This window comes from Pyrus communis, chromosome 13 (genome assembly GCF_963583255.1).
Source record: "Pyrus communis chromosome 13, drPyrComm1.1, whole genome shotgun sequence".
NCBI classification, from domain to species: Eukaryota; Viridiplantae; Streptophyta; class Magnoliopsida; order Rosales; family Rosaceae; genus Pyrus; species Pyrus communis.
In genome coordinates, this window is record NC_084815.1 from 494,097 (window position 1) to 507,996 (window position 13,900).

At 34.0% G+C, this 13,900-nt stretch overlaps 2 protein-coding genes across 2 annotated transcripts; both read right to left on the reverse strand.

The window, feature by feature from the left end:
• Positions 1–2,658: 2,658 nt before the first annotated feature.
• On the reverse strand, positions 2,659–3,376 carry LOC137712781 (dehydrin HIRD11). Its single transcript, XM_068451942.1, has 2 exons — positions 2,998–3,376; positions 2,659–2,878 (listed from the first exon to the last, which is right to left on the reverse strand). Exon 1 carries the CDS (start codon positions 3,323–3,325, stop codon positions 3,044–3,046), a length of 282 nt encoding a protein of 93 aa, XP_068308043.1. The 5' UTR covers positions 3,326–3,376; the 3' UTR covers positions 2,659–2,878; positions 2,998–3,043.
• Positions 3,377–7,635: 4,259 nt separating this feature from the next.
• On the reverse strand, positions 7,636–13,496 carry LOC137713328 (FH protein interacting protein FIP2-like). Its single transcript, XM_068452611.1, has 11 exons — positions 13,338–13,496; positions 12,686–12,795; positions 12,082–12,216; positions 11,048–11,203; positions 10,539–10,622; positions 10,325–10,371; positions 10,162–10,235; positions 9,883–9,941; positions 9,631–9,690; positions 8,432–8,512; positions 7,636–7,840 (listed from the first exon to the last, which is right to left on the reverse strand). Exons 1-11 carry the CDS (start codon positions 13,381–13,383, stop codon positions 7,787–7,789), a joined length of 906 nt encoding a protein of 301 aa, XP_068308712.1. The 5' UTR covers positions 13,384–13,496; the 3' UTR covers positions 7,636–7,786.
• Positions 13,497–13,900: the final 404 nt, after the last annotated feature.

A 13,900-nucleotide genomic window follows, 5' to 3' on the forward strand; every position in this document is an offset into this window, starting at 1 on the left:
GTCTCTCTGCAATTCTTATAGCAAGCAATCGCATTCAAGTTTTCTTATTGCAACTTTAAAACTTTATACAACTTGAGGGAGTTAAATGAAAACCACGACAAACTTAAGAAGATGTACATGTAACACTGTAATTTAAAGATCAACAAGAAAATATTAACAGACCTAAATATTAACAAACTGGTTAATATTTTGAAGATAGCAAAACAGGACATGGGTCTCTAAGGCCAAACTGAATCCACAGAAACTCTCGACTCTAACTGCAGATCATCATCCAACATTCCCATATTCTCATTGTATTTGCAGCTCCCATTTCTGATCAGCGGTTTTCTGGCGGCAGTAAAAGAATTAGAAGCGGCAGAGGCGGCAGCACCGGCAGAATTAGAACAAGAAAAAGAAGGAGGAGGTGAACTTGTTGTCACCCAGAAGTTACTTGGATCTGTGTTGTTACTGCTGTGACGCCCTAGTACGGACAACAGAAGAACAAGAGAAGCCATTGAGAGTAGAACTAAACTGGTTGTGCTTGAATTGAAGTTGAAACGGTGGTGAATATGTATAGAGATGATTATACAGAGAGAGTTTTGTTTGTGGCCATATATATATATAGGGTTTAGGTTGTTTTCTCCGAAAGGAAAAGGAAAGGAAAGGAAAGGAAAGGAAAAGCAAAACAGTGGGAGAAGGTGAATTAAATTAACTGCAGTCCACTGGTTTAGGTTGTTTTCTCCGAAAGGAAAAGGAAAGGAAAAGCAAAACAGCGGTTGGGGTTGCCGATTTTTCACCTGGTGAGTTGATGGTCAACTTATACAGTTGGCTGCTGCATGAATGTATGACGTGCCCTTCCTCTATTTTCGATGTCTTTAATTTGTTGGTTTTGTTCAACTAGATTGACGCCCATATATCTAACTTCTGCTGCTAGAGTTGTTGGATTCTGTATTTCTATGTGCGTTTATTTATTGTGACGTACGTTTGTTGTTGTGAGAAATTGTCAACCACCTCGGCACTTTTATTTTATTTTTCTTTTGTTTTGTCTTAAATTGAATTTTTATTTTTATTTTTAATATAAGCGTTATTACGATACTATTACAAACTTAGAGAGAAAAGATTTGAACTCGAAAAATAGTTTGTTAAAAAATAAGACGCTAATCACTATAACAATCCACCACTTGTCATCTTTTTGTTCATTAAGTCGATTTGTACTTGTCATAAATTACATATATGTTATCCTTGGTAGCCCATCGAAGTCCACATTTTCTGGTTCTGTACCTAACTAAGGTGATCCATCGTGCCAAAACTAGGGTTATTAGGTTAGAATTCGAGACAGCCCAACGTATTTTACAATTTCTTTCTACCTATATATTTCTTTTTGAAATTGAAAAATAAATATCATTAGATCGTAGTACTAAATAATGAATACAATACAATTATTTAGACAAGCAAAACCAAACTATATGTTCACCGCTTTCTAACCATCATTTCAATCGCTATTAATAATATGAAGTTAGGCTACAAAAGTTGTCATTTCTAAAAAATATGAGAAGTCACTTAGTATTACAGTCTAGTAGTATCCCTCTTCACTTGTAAATAAGAGGTCTTAGGTTCTATTCTCGTCAAATGCAAATTTGAACCACATTATTGCTAATTCATTGTGAGACTAAGTCTACCCCTCTCCCTTATAGATTAAATCGTTTATTAAAAAAAAATCATATGAGAACCCCTTTTCTTAAGGGATATACTAATATAATTACTCTTTGGTCCGACTTAACACCAAACATGTCATCGCTATTTTTGCAGTCCCAATTTCTTTAGCCCGTCGCAACGCTAAAATGTACAGCAGCACTTAATCCAACTTTAGATCAGCCCGAAAGAATTCCATACCAGACCCAAGAAATAACTCAATTCACTGAAACCATACTTAACAAGCCCAATTCATTTTTTAAAAATCATATCAAGTGTGACTGCAACATAATGTACAAAATCATTCACCGTCATCACACAACATATATAGACGGCATAGACTCAAGAATTTGACAACAAAAATAAAAAGATAGTATTTTTGGAGTCCAAAGTTTCGGGGAATTTTTTTTTGTTACATAAATTTCTATTTATGTAAGAATTTTACACTAATTATAATTGAAAGATTACGTTTTAAAAATATATGCTATATCTAGAGAAATGATTCCTAAGTAATTTCCTCTAATAAATTCGACAAGCTTATCTTCTTAAGAAAGATGAGAAGTGAATGACATCTATTACGAATCTCTTTGTCTGGAGCTCACGGGCTGAGGTATCTAGACCGTTCAAATTTTTGGATTTCTGTAAAGTGGACTAATGGGGTGAGATAATAGCCTAATAGGAACAGTAGGATTGAAGTTAAGTTAACTGAGTCTCTCAATCCGAAGAGAAGTACGTGTTTATTAGCCACACCTCCACATCTAGAGTTTTTTTTTCATATATACATGTATAGTTATACTGCGGGTGTGAGCATCAATTAGTACCAATCTCATAATTTTTGAAATTTAAAGCTAAAATCTCACTTACAAATGAAGAAAAATACTTATACAGTAATAATACTAAATAACACTTAAATATCTTGTTTAATTACACTACTACGATGGGCAATAGAGACATATATTAAACAACTAAATCAATTAACACAGAAAATACTGAGCATTCATCCACATTATTATTTCATATCACAAAGGCTTTCCAAGGTTTCACAGAAACATTTTACAACTTGCTAGTAACAAGCAAATAAACACGTTTTTTTGGGTTTTTGGTTGGGCTGTGAAAGAAGCCTTTTCTTCTTGAATGTAAATATTGGCCGTAACGAAAAGGAAACAGGACTTGAGCATGCTCTCTTGACGCCCCAATCATGAAACACCTACACGGCAAATCAAACTTACATATATAATTACATAGAGATTAACAAATTAAATTAAACTTGACAAATAAATGAATTAATTAAATCGAACTAATCAAAATTCTTTTGTGAATGATTACCTGATTATTGGGCAGATGCATGCACATGCGAAGTAGCAAGGGCGGATCAATCGCTGTCGCTGCTGCTGCCGCTGCCGCTCCCGCTCCCATGGCCATCCTTCTTCTTATCCTTCTTCTTCTTTTTCTTATCGCCTTTGTCTTTGTGGTCGCCCTTGTCTTTCTTGTGGTGGTCGCCTTCCTTCTCCTTGTGGTGGTCTTCTTTCTTGTCCTTGTGGTGCTCGTCCTTCTTGTCCGTGTGCTGCTCGCCTTTCTTGTCCGTGTGCTCGCCGTCCTTCTTATCTCCTCCAATGTGGAGGGCATCTCCAATCTTGCCAATGATTCCTGCCATTTTCGCACTCTCTCTAACTTCTGTGTGTAGTGTTATGTTTTATGAGATATGAAACTGAAGATGTACCTATTTATAAGGAAAATGCGAAAATTTAATATCTTTCCTTTTCGTTCTTTCTCTAAATAAGCAAACAACTAATACTCGAGCTTATCCGTGGTTTGATTTGAAACTACAAAAATGCCCATTGGCCAAACTAGTACTTTTCATGTCTATCTAGAACACATAATACACCGGCATGTAACGTTATTATTCAACTTAAAATATATCACGTGATTTATTTTATTAATATACCTTAAAAGTCTAATATACCAATCTTTGTATTCACCTATATTATAACACGTAAAATAATATAAGCACGTAACATGAATTTTTTATACTTGAAAAATATCTCTGTTTCTATGAAACAACTTCATATTGGTGCTTAAAGTTGATTATATCAAACTTAGTGTTTACTTACGTTATAATACGTAAAATGATATAAATACATGACTTAAAATTCAAATATATTAAACTATTATTCAATTCTGTTATAGCACGTAAAGTGATACAAACATGTGACATGTATTATAACACGTTATTTACAAAAATTTCTCCATTGCTAGGCAATAGATCCATGCCATATCATTATCCATACTACGTCGACGTGTACGCGCGAAACAATGATGGGTAATTAAAATAAGAAAATATGATTTGCCTTTTGGAAATAAGAATAAGAATTTTGTCTAGGACTCCACTCAATCCAAAAATAAAGTTAATTTGGTTAAATGGACCCAAAGTTTGCCTTTCAAGGTCTTTTGGTGGGTTTGGCTTGAAAAAACATGAGAGGTACAAATTCATCTCTACCTCTCTTCTTGCTAAGAACTCTTTCAGATTGATGCAGGGGTATAATGGTCTTTGGGCAAAAGTTTTCGACAGCAAGTATATTAAAGGTGATATGGGTCGGTTACTCAATGATAAAACTGCTTTAAACTACTCTTGCACTTGGAAATGTGTTCTTGAAGGGACTAAACTTTTGCATGAGGGGTACTATGCGAATTGGAAATAGTAATATGGTAAATTTTTGGGCTGACAAATGGGCAAAATGTAGTATTTTGCTTCATATGCTGGCTGCCAGCTCTCCGACAAAATGCTTAAGGCTATTGTAGCTTATTATTGCTACAACGATGGTTGGGAAGCTCTTACTTCATATTGGTTTAAGTTTAATATTGATGGTTGTAAGAAAATGAAATAATAATTCTATTGAAGCAGGTGGTGTTTTAAGAGATTTTGATGGTAAATAGATTTTTGAGTTTTGTGCCAATTTAGGCACATGTGAGATCATCACTGTTGAGCTATGAGAATTTTATTTAAACTTACAATTAGCATGAAGATTAGAACGGATAAATTACTAGTAAAATTAGATTATGCACTCACATAGAAGAATTTTGTGACGGATAGTTTAGTGACTAACAACCTTGATTTAGATTTAGACCATTTTTAGTTTGATAAGTCTCCTCTTCAATTGGTTTTGTTATGAAAATTGACTTGAAATGTATCGGTCTAAATTTATTGTTGAATAATTTTATCTGGACCATTAGATTTAGCACTGTTTTTTAAACAAAAAAGAAAAAAAAATAAAAAGAAGGAAAAGAGTGGGAAAGATAATTTGTAAAAAGTCTCTTCCATGATTCATCTTTAGACTTTAGATATCCCACATCTGTCGGATGTCGGTAAATCTTTTTTTTTTATTTATTTTTTATTTTAATATGAGTATTTCTACATCAAAGTCGACTCTGTCCTGTATCTGGCATTACGGATCGATCCTTGCTAGCGATGTCGACCGACATAACATCAAAACCTCCCAATCTTCCTCGTTGCGGTCAAGGAAGGGTGTCGACTGCAAAGATTAATAGACATAGGAGAAAAACTTGAGTCGAGATGACAGATAAATTTGTAATTATTTATGTAATTTGATTTTATTTGGTGTGAGAGCTATTTTAGTTGGATAATCATATAAACGTCCTTACCAAATGTTTTTATAATTAAAGACCTTAGGAGATCCAAGTTCAATTTCTCTTCAATTACCTAAGAATCGTAGACCATAGTGCACACGGATTCGAAAATACGGGTCATTTGTGAGAGAGAGGGAGAGAGAGAGATATTAAGGCGTGCATTGTGTAATGAGCCAGTGAGATAGACTAATAAGAGTCACATGATTTAAATTGAATTGTCTAAATATTTGGATCATTCTGCTTCGGATGCATAAATCCGGAGATGGATTTCATTCCATATGTGAAGGTAAATATAATAAAAATTGTTTATGGAGAAAGGAAGATTGAAGAAATTAAGGTATGGAGATGTACAAAAAGATAATATCTTCATCCTTTTGGCGACACTTGGATAAGCAAGAATCTTGAAGCATGGAGAAGGAGTAGATTGAGGCAGACACCCCGCTCTACGATGGCCACAGAACACAAGTTCACGTGCTTGCAGCTGCCTGACACTTGGTTCTCTTTAAAGCTTCAACTACGACTCCTTACATAACGCCATATCCAATACGATAATGCATCACTAGGGTTAGTATATAGTATTTGAACATAATTATATCTATTTATCGTATATCGTACAATTAAATTTTTTTAGATACTATTTATATTTAATTTTACATTTTAAATTTAAAATAATTTTTACCTGCACGATACACAATAAACAAATATGATTACGGATTTTCCGAATCCTCCTTTTCACATGTAGTTTGACAAAGTCCTGTGAATCTAATCAAACTTCTCTGTTTCAGTGATTGACACGTGTACGGTCAACAACTTGCCGACAGATTTGAGAAGCCCACCCATTTCTAAGAATCGATATGCCACCGACCTTTTTACTTAGATATTTTATTTTCACTGGCAGATTGTCTGCCCTTCCAATACCATGTCATTTCCATCATATCCTAACGGTTATGATTAAATCATGTCAACATTTTATATTAATTTTTTAATAAAAATAATAAAATAAAAAATAATATAAATATAAAATATTAACGTGACTTAATCGAGACCGCACAAATAAAAAATGATGTGAAGGGCATTGTAAAAGGACGGTAGACAATCTACCTTCTTTATTTTCAATCTTCTCATCATCCTATAACGTAACATCTTATCTATTTGACGTAACATCTTATCTCTTTTGGTCGAACATTATTTCAACATAGCAATCATTTTTTTTAGAACCAGTGGCTTTACCATAGTAATGCATTCTTTTGACGATCAGAAGACTCACTAAGACATTTTCGTTCGACATACTTCTTGAGTGCGTCACCGATTGCACACTCTTGTGAGTATCTCTTTCATTATGTGCAATCAGAACCGAAAGACACTAACATGTGGTGAAACTGATCTTTCTTGCTTTCTTTTTTACCACATGAATTACATTTTGGGTCCACGATTTATGCCAAACCGCATCATTGTCCTCTACCCAAACTAAGCCAACATCTTCTACTGACTTGTCTATTCCCACTCACTCCTTATGTGCGACATGAATGTGATGCCCCTTGGTAAAAAAACAAAAAAAATTAGGATTTAAGCCTCTATGACAAGTGGCCCTTTACCATATGAATGGAAATATGCTGAATCATTGCATGATAGAGTGAGTTCAAATCCCGTCAATGACTAATTTAACATTTAATATAACAAAATATATCGTTTGACCCGGAAAAAAAAAAAAAAAAAAAAAAAAAAAAAAAAAAAGCCCTCCATGATGAAGTTTGTTGAGATTTAGATTCAAAATTGAAAATTTTGCTAACTCTCTGCTAATTGTTAGCACATAAATCTCACATATGATGCTAAAAAGATAATGTTAGCCTCACATGTACGCTTCACATGCTAACAATTAACAAAGAATTTTGTTTTAGCCTTATATGTGTGACTCACGTCCTAATAATTAACAAAGAGTTGACTGAATTTTTAATTTTGAGCCTAAATCCTAACAAATTTAACCATAGAGGCTCAAATCCTAGTTTTCTTCACCACATGGACTATATTCCGACTACCTTGTTACGACGAGAACTAATAATTCAATTAGGCCACACCTCAATGATGGCCTATCTGTACAACCTAATGGAGTCGGCCTATCCAAGATGAGCTCGGTCCACACAAATTCGTTAGACGGAGAACTTATTATACACACAAATTGGACAATACCTTGTAAAATTGGGGAAATGTTGGGAGACGGAAGACGAAGGATAAAATAAAAGGAAAACTAATGAAAAGAACTTGAAAATTTTGAGTTTTAATGATAAGAACAAAATAAAAGGTAAAGTGAATAGTACCAGGTTTGACTTTTTAGTGTAAAAATATGGTTTTTCGTTAAAGTGAATAGTACCGTGAGCTTTTCGTTAAAACTCCCTGAAATAAATGTGTTATTATACACAAACAGAATTACAAACCTCCACAGTATGTAAAAATACCACCATATCATTCAATTTCATCTGGCTGCTCCAAGCAAATTTGCACCATCAAGCTTTGCACCTTCCAAATGCTGTTCAAAACATAAAATTAGAGTTACATCCTCAACTCCATGCCAACAGAAAGGGCCTATTCAGTTGACAAACCTATCAACTATCCTACCAACAGAAAGGGCATTCTCTGTGCTGCAATTTCTCCACTGGAATGTTACGGTAATGCACGTATACCGGACATCCGAATTTCAATTCAAGGGAGGAAAGTGAATCCTAAACTCATTGTCTAGTTTTAGTGACTTAGGGGCCACCAGCAACCTTTTTGTTTGTTGCTTTTCCTTTTCATTTTTTTTTTTCTCCGGTTAGAGATAGATAGGAAATACATGGACGAATAGAGAGATGAAAAGGGACAGTGGGAGGAGTGAAGGAAAAATCCAGGAGAATGAATGACATAAAAACTCCCTTTCTCCCATATACATATCCACTCATCACCCTTCTTTATATCTCCCTTTCTCCTATATATATATATCCTCTCTATCCCTAACAAAAAAATGGAAACTAAAAGCCAAAAACGAGAAAATACCAAACCCGCCCTTATTCAATACATTTTTTGGTTCTGAAAACAATAATCAAAGTAGAAGTAAAAAAATGCTTTGATCAGCTTTCATTACCGTATCTCGAAGATTCACTTGACGTAAATAAGCTCGTTGAAGGTTTGCATCCTTCAAATTGGTATTACTCAACTTGGCACCCTAGCATGCAAAGAGACAAACCAAACAAATAAATTAAGGAAGGAGAGGGAGATATGTTTATTTTCATTTAAGATTCATTTCTTTGAACAATAATGCATTATAAGATGAACTGCAAGATTATTTTCTGTAAAATTCAATTCGTTTTTATGCAAACATGGGGTCGGACTGAAGGCATTCCTAATCACATAATAAAATACAAGAAATAAGCAAACCAAATAGGTGTTACACTTGATCTCCCATAATTGAGACCACCTAATTCTCAGATTGCAACGAAACTCATCCAAATTCCAACCATATAAGTTCCCTAAAAGAATGTAAGATATCACTTGCATAATTGTATTAAGGTTTTTTAGTAGTTTAAAATTATCAAACTTTTTTCTTATCAGGTTGAAATGGGTTACCCGCGGGTTCTAAACGTGTGATCCGAGAACGACCCGAGTAGTTAACATTTTGAGCCGAAACCTGTTATTTTTGTGTCGTTTCAGGTCGGGTTAACAGGTCATGTAAGAAATTGCCAGGTCTACTTGCATGATTTTCTACTTTACTAAGTAACAGAAGATCTCACTAGATCGAAAGTAGAAGATAATTCAACGGATATCTCACATTGTTTTTTATGTTCATTTAACACTAGATTTTCACTACCAGCATTTATTATGTTCATTTAAACATGAAAGACCTATTCACCACAAAGTGATCGAACCTTCAATGTTACGGATCTTTCTAAATTATCTCCCTTCCCTAAAGGCGAAACAAACCAAGAAATGAAAGAACCTATCCTTCATTATTATAGCAGACCAAACAAAGCATTAGAAAAAGGCTCAATGTTTCACCAAATTGGTAGAAATGAAGACTATTTTCATGGTACTTTTTCCTAGTAAAAGAAAGAGCCAAATATCTCCCTTCTATTGCAATGTGTTAGCAAGCCCATGAAGATATGTCCCAGAAAATTTAGAATTATGATAAAATATGTAATATGGCAATTCATACGCATTTTTAGAAGTCAAAAAAGATATTGAGTTCTCAAAATGAATTTATAGGAATTCTTATAATCTCTTAAGCATAAGATTCATACTTCAGACTAAGTTTTTTTATCTTTTGACACACAACCTCCACTTTACCTTCAAATTTGCTCCTTCCAGAATAGCTCCCTCTAAATTGGCATTTGTAAGATCAGCATTCTGAAAAATTAAGAGCAAGAAGATAATGCATCTCAATCCGTAAGTACCAAATCCTGAGCCTTTCTTTAATTGACGTAATATGCGCATCTCAAACAAACGTTACTATCTCATTAATGGATGTTCTAAAAAACCAAAAGGGGACCAACTACTCAGAAACAAGTGAACTATATTCCAATTGATAAAATGCAGAACCTGCAGATGTGCAGAACGCAGGTCTGCCTGGCAGAAGCTAGAATCGATCAAGCATGCATCTGCAAGAGAGACAGAACACGATTAAAAGGAAAATTAATATTCTTAACTCTTGGTAAACAAGAGAGACAAGCTAAATCCATTTTAGAAAATGTTAAAACAAAATATTTGAAAGTTTACATGAACAGAAACATATGCCAAGGAATATAAGGCAACATTATGAAGGAACTAACAAATAAAATAGTAAAACATTATTAGAAATCAGAATGCAGAAAAGTTTGCCTTGTAGATTTGCACTCTTAAGATCAGCACCAGGCAACAAAGCTCCACGGAGATTTGCCCCAGTAAATTCACATCTTTCCTAGGCAAAATATAAATGCATTAATCAGGCAACCCATTAATAATGTAATATCATCACTAATTGAAAATTTATTAGATTTCATACTCCCGCAAAGTTGCATTGTGAAAGATGGCACCCTCAGCATCGGCATCCTGTGACAAAATATAAAAGCCTCAATAGTCATGTGCTGATCTTATAAAAGAAACGAAAAACATATATGCCGATGAAAAATACAGTGAGACTTTCTAACAAAATAAAATATGTAGAAACAGCGGTTGATCTTAACAGACCAGACATACCATGTATAAATAAAGCTTACCTTGAACTTAGCACACTGAAGATTTGCACGTGAAAAAAAGACGTTTTTCAAACATGCATAGCTGAAGTCAACAAATGACAAGTCCTGCAATTTCATGGATCAAGTAAGACCACAACGTCAGCGACACGGTATCAAATAGATGGATTATCAAGCATCTTTCACCATCCAAACATTATTTCATTTAAATTCATAGAAGGTTCAAATAATTCATCAATGCTTACTTTTATGTAAGCAACTGGTTTCAACATGCTAAAGGAAATTTTGATTCTTAAATCTTAAAACAGATTGTAATAGATGTTGTTTAGCAAATTCAAAATAATTTTTGGTAAAATGGAAATGTATAGATCTCTTAGGGGCTTCATTATGTTCCTGTAATTCTGAAGCTAGATGTTCTAAAGGGAAATAGCTTCTTGTTGTTTGTTTTTCCAAATTTCTAGAAACCGAATTTTACAAGGCACAAATTGAATTCTGATTTACATTTTTTCAGAACTGAGAACCTGAGAAATTACCAATTTGGAAAGGTCAAGGCCAGAAAGATTGACACCTCGAAACCGCACTTTGTCAGACTGTATACACTTGATGATATCAGTACGTGTTAGTTCTGTATCTAACTCTTCATACTCCCTCTTCTTATTTAGAACAGCATTTATTCCATCCATCAGCCCCTGAAAATTGTTTAAAAATTTCACAACATTGTTTGATGAAAGATGACTGTCAAATGAAAAGAGGCAGTGCCCATCCCTAAATATGGCAGGATTCATTGCGATGGGAGGAAGGAAAGCGGATAAAAATGGAGATGTTTGACATGTAAATTCATTAGTATATTGATGCATGAATCTCAGGAACAGGTATAAACTCCACTACTTCAACATAGTTAAGAGATATAAGAAAATGTTTCATCCAAGTTGAATAGTTGCAAAGCTAATACTTTATATCTAGGGACTTGTTTCGACATTCTGGAAATATAATCAGTTTATGTTATTAGACTGTGAATCTGAACCATTAACTACTTTGGTCATTGCTTCAATATATGGTCCAGCTTCACAGTAAGGAAATTAAGATTCCTATGTTGCAGGAAAAAAAAAAAAAAAAAAAAAAAAAAGAATATTACCCATATATTGCACATGCACTTTCAACTGTAATTTTAATAATAATGAGCTATCAGAAACCAACATTCATAACATTGTGCACTTGAGCTCATTGCATAGAGTTAATGTAAATAGGCCAAATGACCAGGATAAAAAGACATGTTGGTAACCAATACATTGCTCCCTTGAACCACCTGTGATTCAAAACAAAAGGATTATCATTACAATTTACACGCATGGAATAAGGCCCTTTAAAGAGATCCATGCATCTGCTTTTCTGCTGCACTACTCTCTTTCAAGCCTAGTGTACCATTTTACCACAACTAGGACATTTTTTAATCCATCGGTTAAATTCACGGAACAAAAATTCACTATCTGAGTAAACTACAGTGCAGCCCATTGATAACGATAATAAATAAGAGTAGATGAATGTAAAAACGTAAAACCACACTCACAAGAAGTTGATAGTATTCAGCCTCTCTAAGTAGTTCTGAATATATTGAATCTTTTAATGTGGGAACAACGCCATCTCTCAACCAATTAAGGATGTGCCGAAAATGTTTGCCATCCCTATCTAGAAACACATATCCCTACAAAAAAGCCCAGGAGCAGATTATCATTATACAAATTGAAAAGAACATTTCATTCATAATTGCACAACAATAAATACATTAAAAATTAGATTCATGTCCAACTATTTAGGATTGTTACTTGAATCCTAACCCTTGATTCGATCCTATATGGATCATATTTTCAAACAAATCACAGCATACTGTATTTTTCCTAATTACGTCCTTGCCATCTCCTTTTGTAGCACTACCCTCTGTTTTGATTGAGTCACTCTTCCTAACCAGCACATTCACTGGCCTTCACTGGAACACGTCTAGGCCACCATAGATGGTTCTCTCTATGTCTCCACTCAGTGCCATTTCAGCCTTCTTATACATGATCATTCAAGTACATAAATAATTATCTAACATCTGGTCAGGTTGTAGTGGGGAAATCAATAGTCATAATGGAAAACTGTTTAAAATGTGTCTCAAAGGCAGAAGTTTATACCTTTTCGGCATCTTGACATAGACTATGGCGACCGCTGAACATTGCAGCAAGCATTGAATCGGGCTCACGATGAGTCAAAGTATCAATAGTAGTACAAAATTTCTTTCCTCCTGGTAACAAACAAAGAACGTATCCAAATCATGTAGCTAATCCTCGAGTTCTATTAAACTACACCATAATATTAAGTTTCAAACAAAACCACTTCAAGAGCTAAATTGGAGAAAAAAAGACTCCCCATTGATGCACTTGTCATGCTCTAATGATTCGAAGTTGTGAAATTTCTTTGGTGTCATTTTCTCATTACATAGTAAGATGGGTTTTAATCTAAAGTACTGGGTTTGAAGTGGTTTTTCCCTAAAATGTAATATTATCAAGACTTATAAGTTAAAAGTCCAATTTTGAATTTTTGACAACTGCAATCAGTCACACATGCACAAACACACGGATTGCACTAATTGCCTTACCAAAACATTCAATTGATTTTACTTATATTGCTTGCATTTTCTGAGCAAATGAAAATGTAGGGTTTCAAATTCCATTTGAGAGCGATCAAATCGATCCAACAACAAATTTTCTACTGTAAAAAACAGAAAATTGAAATTAAACTGGATTGGATTACAATAGAGAGAGAGAAGAAAGGGAGGTGACTTACCGACGTTAAGGCGAATCAGAGAGGAGGAATCGGAGTCCTTCGTCATTGATTTGGGGGCTCCGATTTGGGAATCAGCAGGAGCATGTACTTCAAAGCTCGGAGCTTTGTGTTTACGTTTCGGTTTTCCGAATTTATGATATTCTAGGTTCGAGTTTTGCAACTCTTCTTTTACTTGCCAAGCGAGAAGTAGAATAAAGATTTTTTTTTTTTTTTTTCCTTCTTCTCTTCTTAATTTTACTTATTTATTAAAATTAAAATTAAAACAATTCCTAACAAAAATTAAGTTTAAAACATAAAAATGGAAAATGTAGGTCTCATTCTCTATTGTGTTTTTTTTTTTAACAATTAGTGATACGAGAGAGAAAGTGAGGAAAATGGAAATAATTTCAACAAGTTTTGTTTTTTTTTTTTGGCATTTTAATTTGTATTTATTTATTTAATTTCAAGACTTTAAATAATAATATTACGCATGAGAGAAAAGAATATGCATAATTCACTTCTTTATGAGAAATGAAGACATCCCAACTCTTGAGTTGGATGTGCTTTTTTCTTGAGAGAAAATT

Bases quoted from the DNA above. Each gene is read 5' to 3' on its own strand.
- LOC137713328 (XM_068452611.1), bottom strand. From the start codon at position 13,383: ATGACGAAGGACTCCGATTCCTCCTCTCTGATTCGCCTTAACGTCG. The intron at 11,204-12,081 runs GTGAGTGTGGTT...AACAATTTTCAG, and splicing joins CTGAATACTATCAACTTCTT to GGGCTGATGGATGGAATAAA. The intron at 10,372-10,538 runs GTAAGCTTTATT...ATTTTGTCACAG, and splicing joins TTCAGTGTGCTAAGTTCAAG to GATGCCGATGCTGAGGGTGC.
- LOC137712781 (XM_068451942.1), bottom strand. From the start codon at position 3,325: ATGGCAGGAATCATTGGCAAGATTGGAGATGCCCTCCACATTGGAGGA.